This window comes from Hydra vulgaris, chromosome 01, assembly GCF_038396675.1.
Source record: "Hydra vulgaris chromosome 01, alternate assembly HydraT2T_AEP".
NCBI lineage: Eukaryota > Metazoa > Cnidaria > Hydrozoa > Anthoathecata > Hydridae > Hydra > Hydra vulgaris.
The window spans coordinates 1600001-1607500 of record NC_088920.1 but is presented as its reverse complement, the minus strand read 5'-3'; the positions used below and the strand labels follow the sequence as shown (position 1 = coordinate 1607500).

Sequence of the window (7500 nt, the reverse complement as noted above, 5' to 3'; positions counted from 1 at the left end):
CTTTGATTTCAGATTCTATAGAATCTGAAATCGAAGTAATTGATAGTAATATTAATTTATTTAGAGTGTTAAATTACTTTTATATGGGCTGAATAAAAAATTTACTCTTTGTAACTAAAGCTTTTGAAATTAAAATAAAATAAAAATTGTGTTTACAACAAACTGTTTTTAAAAACTTTTTTTTTTAAACAATGACTTTTTTTTTAGATGATACAACCACAAACAATGACTGTTCATTTACTCTTAATTTCAACAGACTGTTTTCAGCTTTAGCACGGTATTATTATGATATTTATTTTTTTAGTAATGTGATAGTATTAATAATATTTTTAATTTGCAAATGTCTCGTATACTTTTCTTGTTATTTTATTGTAAAATACTATATTATGTATTATATAATAATATATTATAAAAACAAGTTTTAATAAAAGTTTTTTATTTATAAAAGCACAATATTTATATTATTATATAAATTATATATATATATATATATATATATATATATATATATATATATATATATATATATATATATATATATATATATATATATATATATATATATATATATATATTACTTAAAAACCTTTTAATATAAGAGTTACTTAAAAACCTTTTAATATAAGAGTTACTTAAAAACCTTTTAATATAATAGTTATATATATTAATATATATATAACTATTATATTATATATATATTGCAATATTTATATTATAATATAAAAAAATATTATAAAAGTTTTTTTGACTTTTTTTGTTAAAAAAAATTAATCAAAATTAGTAAAAGGTTTTTAAGTAACTCTTTTTTTCAATTCAGTTTATATGTGAATTAAATATATGGTAATAGTCTTGTGTAACATGGTTTGCAAGCAAGACTTCGATTTTCACCTCATCACTTGTTCTGTGCCTTATTTATCCTTCTTTTTTTTTGCCTTAATTATTCAGTTTTTTTTTGAAGGTACGTGTAAGTGATTACACCTCAATTGAGAGGTGGGTAATAAAAAAGTGTAGCATGCAATTAAAAAAACACATATAAAAAAAAATTCAAAACGAAATAGAGAGTGAGAGAGAAAAGAGAAATGTGTTAAGTAAAAAGTATCATAGAGCTGAAAAAATAATTTCAGCAATTGATAATTCATTACTAGCAACCACTATGGTACTTGAAACTATTGGAATTGGATTTTTAGCAACAATAATTGCAGCACTAGTAGCTATTGCATGTGAAGGTGCTGCATTAGGAGCAGGTGTTTTATCATTAATAGAAGGGCAAGTAAATAAAAAATTAAATTTAAAAGCAGAAAAGCATGAAAAGATTAAATTACTTGCTGATTCAAAACTAAATACAATAAGTGACTATATTTCTAAAGCTTTAGTAGATGGAAGTATAGATGATAATGAATTTAAGCTAATACTTAATGAACTTAAAAAATTTAAAGCCATGCTTGAGCAAATTAGAAAAAATTCAAAAGAATAAATTAATGAACAAACTAAAGAATCGTTAATTAAACAAGGAAGAGATGAAGCAATTAATATGCTCAAAAGCAGATTTAGTAAAAATGTAAACGTCAAAACATAAAATAGTGTATTAAAATAAAAGGTAAAATGTAAAGCATAAAACGTAAAACATAAAACACAATATAATTTGTTGTTGTGTTTTTTTATATTATAAAAAAGTAAAATGTCATTTCTAAAAATTGAAGATCCTGAAAAAAGAGACAAAGTTGTTTTTCTTAGAAGATTTCTTAGAGCAAAAAAAAAAAAAAATACAGCAGAATAATTTATATAAAAAGATGGGTGAAACTAATTTACAGTCAGACTTTTTTTTTTTCTTTTATTTTTTTTAAACATCTTCGCTTCCAACAAGACTGCAAATATTAAAGTTGGAAGTTACTGGAAGAGAAAAGATGAAGATTGTAGAGCAAGATAACGATTGACAAACGACTTAAAAGATTGCAAATTATATGAATCAGGAAAGCAAGATGAAGGAAGCAAATTCCAAAGAACTGATGTTCGAGGAAAAAAACTAGACGAATAAGCCTTTTTGGAGCACTTAGGAACAGTCACAGAAAAAGGATGAGACTTTATTGAATGACGAGTAACACGAGAATAAATTTTAGTAGATGGCACAAGAGACACTAGCTCTTTAGAGCAGTGTCCATTATAGTATTTGTAGAAAAGAGAAAGAGAAGCAACATTTCGACGATGTGATAATGGTTGGAGGTTGGCCGCAAGAGCAGGTCCAACTATGTTTACAATGCATTTTTGCACCTTGTCTAAAAGAGAAAGGGCATCAACCGCTCCAGAACCGCCCCAGATATGGCAAAAGTATTCCATACAAGGCCGGATTTGAGATTTATAGAGATAGAGAATAGAATCCAAATTAAGAAAGTGTCGAGCTCAATAAAGAGATGCAACCTTAGCAGATGCTAATTTTACAACTGATTTTATATATGGTTTCCAAGAAAGATTGGAAGTAAGAGGTAATCCTAGAAGATGAAGAGTATATGACTCATCACCGTTCATAAATATAGGGAGATCTAAATTATTGCGATAACGATTAAATGCGATAACTGAAAAAAATTTAGTTTTATCTGTGTTGAAGTTCACCAGCCACTGTGAGCCCCATGCTGTAGCAGTAGTGAGATCCTTTTCAAGCTCAAATGCCCCCTCCAAGCAATCATAGAGTGTTGGTTTCTTATCTCGACAAGAGTAAATGATAATATCGCCAGCAAACAATGCCACAGATGTGAGAATATCTGGAAGATCGTTAATGTAAATTAAAAAGAGTATAGAGAACCTTGAGGAAGCCCTGAAGTAACAGAATAAGAAGAGTGCTGTCTGCCGAGGGCGACTTTAATACTACAATTGGAAAGGAAGGATTAAGTTACGGAATAAGAAAAAGAGTGCTGTCCATCGAGGAAAACTTTTATACTACAATTGGAATGGAAGGATTCAATAATCTTAAAGGTGTTGCCAGATACACCATAAGAAGAAGGCTTATGGAGAAGACCAGCATGCCAAACTTTATCAAAAGCTTTTGAAATATCAAGTGCGATGACCTTAGCCTCTCCACCTTTATCTAATGCACGATATAACCTATCAGTTATTAGTGTTGGTAAATCAGCTGTAGAACGAGAAGATCGAAATCCATATTGATGGTCAGAAAGTTATTAGATTCAAAATGAGAAATTAAGTGTTTGTTAATTAAAGGTTCAATAACCTTGCTTATGATAGGAAGTAGACTAATGGGGCGGTAGTTAGACTTGGAAAAATTGTACAAGCCGTTAATTGATAGTTAAGATGGAATAAAAGAAAGCATAAATAAATTGCAAGATCAAGCTAATAAATTTGCACTCACTTTTTCAAATTCTTATCCTGAAGCAAATAGAGAGATAATAATAACTGATTCTAAAGAACTATTGCCTTATCACGAAGAAAATAAAGATATGAGGCTAGGAAAAATTGCAGCAAGCTATCTAAAAATGTATGCTACTAGTAAAAAATCTACAGATACTACATTTGGGATACGTAATGAAGATGGTATATTTTATATTGGAAAAAAGCCAATACATATTAGTGATGATAATGTAGCTATTGATGATGAAACATATTATGGTACTCCTGGTCTTTGGGAGTTGTTAACAAAGTTTAAACCTGATAAGGGAATATATAATGAAGATGACCTTAAAAAATATAGAGATATATTAATACAAACAGATGCAATTTTTTATTCATTTAAATTCATTCTTTGAATGAATTTAAATGAATAAAAGCGTCAAATGTAACAAGAGTATCATCAGAACTTTCACAAAAACACAAAAACTTTCTTGGAGATTGAGCGTTAAGACATCTTCTGAAAGACCGAGATACATTATTGTTGCATTTCAAACAAATAAGGATAGAGACCGAAATGCTATTGCTTCAATATTTGATCATTACGACTTGAAAAATATATACATTATGCTCAATCAAGAAAGATATCCTGCTGTTGATTATAATTTGTCATTCCCAAATCAGCAATTTGCAAGAGCTTATAGAGATGCAGCTGTGAATAATGAAAAACTTTATGGAACGAATGAATTGATCACACACAGCAATATATCTCCTTCTGACTATAAAGATTTATACCCAATTTTTGTTTTTAATGTTAGTAATCAATCAGAAAGATTAAAATCATCAACAATAGATGTATAAGTTAAAGCAACATTTAATACAGCTGTTCCAGCGGGTACTGATGCATATGCTGTTGTATTATCTGATAGAATGATAGAATTTCAATCAGACGGGAATAAAATATTGTTTATTAAATTTTTTTGTAAATTAAATTTTTTTGAAAATTAATTAAATTTTTTTTCTTTATATATTAAAAGAATGAAATACACAAAAAAATGTTTACAAAATCTATTAGAAGAAAATAATATTTCAAAAATATCAAACAATCTTGATACATTGATAATGATTGCTATTATGATTGATAATGATCTATTATGATTGAAGTTAAGGAAGTAAATGAGAAAATAGCAGTTGTGAGACCTAGAATACATCCAGTAAAAGAAGTAAATGAGAAGAATCCAGTTGGGAGACCTAGAAAAAATTGTGAAAAAGAAAAAAAAGAAATAGATCCAAAATATGAAAGATTAAGAACAATAAAGAAAAAACCAGTCACTGTTAAATTAACTAACATGGAAACAGGATAAATTAAAATATATAAATCATTATATAGTGCTATGCGTGAAACTAACTATGGATGGAGATATCTCGAATTACGTGATGGAAAAGTGATAATGGATTTAAGATTGAAATATTAAATTCTGAAAAATTAAAAAAATAAAATCTTGTAAAAAATGGAAAATATACTAGATGAACCTATTCCAGATATAACATTTTCAGAAATTTTAACTCCTACACCTTTTAAATATAGAACATTGACAATTACAAAAGAGCAGGAGATTGCAAAATATCGAAATATTACTTATTATTGTAGAATACAAGGATGGGGATGTATTTAAAAATCAGAATAAATATAAAAAAATAAAAGATATTTAAAATTTAAAGTTGTAGAGTTGTATAATAAGTTTTACAAAAACCCAACAGAATTTAAATTAAAGAAATCATCTGTTAAAAATGTGACAAAACAATTTACAGTTAAAGGGATAGAAAGTTATGATGAATATAGCGCTATTAAAGTACTTAACAAAAATAGAAATTCAAAGGTTTATATAGTTCTCTATTGTAAAATGGAGCGTACTGATATTAAAACAGGAGAAACTATAATCACATCTGCTCCATTTAGAACGAATAATCAAGTTGTATTATAATCAACAGATTTAGATGAGTTTTATGAAATATCAAAGCAGAAAATTTTAGAATCATTATCATTATATCAACAGGCTGGATCAGGTTGGGGATTTGTTTCTGTTGAAAATATGGATATAAATATTATTGAGTATAATCCTATTAAAGCTAAATCATACATTCCACTTGATAAAAATTAAGCAAATAAAAATGCGATAATTAATATAAAAAATGAAGATAAACAGTGTTTTAAGTGCTGTATTGCAAGAGCATTAAATCCAACAGATAATAATCCTCAAAAAGTAGATAAAGAGCTTAAAAATCAAGCTGAAAAAATAATATGGAATAAAATAGAATTTCTAGTATCATTAAATCAAATTACACAATTTGAGAAAAACAATCAAGATATCAGTGTCAATGTATATGGTTATGAAAACTCAGAAGTTCATATTTTGCATGTATCAAAGAAAAATGATGGCAAACATTTAATAGATTCACTAATAATCTCAAATGGAGAAACCAATCATTACTGTTTAATAAAAAATTTAAGCAGATTACTTTCATCACAAACATCTAATAAACATTGCAAAAAACACTATTGTAGAAATTGTTTGTTAGGATTTTATTCAGAAGAATCTTTATTTAATCATAAATTGTATTGTGAAACACATGATTCAGTATGTATTGAACTTCCACCACCAAATTCAACAATGCAATTTACTAATCACAATAAATCAAGGAGAGTTCCGTTTGTAGTATATGCAGACTTTGAAAGTTTTGTCAAACAAATTGACACTTGTGAACCAAATCCGAAGGAATCTTATACTAAACAATATCAGAAACTTATTCCAAGTTCATTCTGTTATTATATTAAATGTGTTGATGAAAGTTTTTATCAAGGTAAATTAGTCGCATTTACTGCAAGTAGTGAAACAGAGTAGTGCACAAATTTTTCTTGATAGCTTAGAAGAAGATATTAAGAAAATTTATGGTATGATTAAATTTCCAAAAAAAGTTAATATTTATTACTGAAAACAAAAATGATTTTAATAAAATGATTTTAAAAATTTTAATGTCACATTTGTGGAGAAAAACTAAATAAAGATAAAGTACGTGACCATTGTCATATTAATGGAAAATATAGAGGTGCTGCTCATCAAAATTGTAATTTAAATTATAAAATTCCAAAATTCTTTCCAGTACTATTTCACAATTTTTCTGGTTATGATTCTCACTTATTTATAAAGAAATTATCAGGAGGAAAATTGAGTTGTATACCAAACAATGAAGAAAAGTATATTAGCTTTTCTAGAGAAATTAAAATTGATGAGTATATTAAAGAAAGTGAGAAAGTTGAAGTTAAACATGAACTTCGTTTCTTAGATAGTTATAGATTTATGCCTTCTAGTTTATATGCTTTATCAAAGAATTTAGCAAAAGACCAGTGCAAAAATATCGGAAAATTATATTCAGGTAAAAATTAGATTTGTTACTAAGAAAAGGTGTATACCCATATAATTGGGTTGATTCTCTTACTAGCTGACGTTATTGAAAATTTTATAGATGTTTGTATGAATTGTTATAAATTAGATCCTGCTTGGTATTATACATCACCAGGAAAAGCTTGGGATGCAGCATTGAAGAAAACAAAAATAAAATTAGAATTGCTAAGTGATTACGATATGATACTAATGATAAAGATATTAGAGGTGGAATTAGTATGATATCAAATAGGTTAGGAACTTCTAATAATAAGTACATGGGTGATGAGTATGATCAACGCAAACCATCAACATTCATCCAATATTTAGATGCTAATAATTTATATGAATGGGCAATGAGTAAACCACTTCCAACACATGGTTTTAAATGGATGGATAAAAATGAAATAGAAAACTGGAAATCAATTCCATGTATACTAGAGGTAGATGTAAATAGAAAATCTTAAATTGTATGAAAGATTAGAATTAAAGATTACTAAAATTCATAGAGGAATAAAATTTGAAGAAAGAGCATGGCTAAATGAATACATTGAACTAAATACAAACCTTAAAACTAAAGCAAATAATGATTTTGAAAAAGACATTTTAAACTCATGAACAATTCAGTATTTGGAGAAACAATGGAGAATGTTGAAAATAGAGTTGATATTAGATTAGTAACAGACAGAAATGAAGCTATTAAATTAGCATCAAAACCAAACTT

General features: G+C 27.0%; 1 protein-coding gene across 2 annotated transcripts in view; it reads left to right on the top strand.

Annotated features, from left to right (window-relative positions):
* LOC105845708 (dymeclin) overlaps positions 1-7500 on the top strand; it is a 47320-nt gene that overhangs the window by 27417 nt on the left and 12403 nt on the right. For both annotated transcript variants that reach the window (XM_065787187.1, XM_065787186.1), the window contains one exon: positions 208-277. In XM_065787187.1, the coding sequence (XP_065643259.1) occupies positions 208-277 (70 nt within the window). The remainder of the gene's footprint in view (positions 1-207; positions 278-7500) is intronic.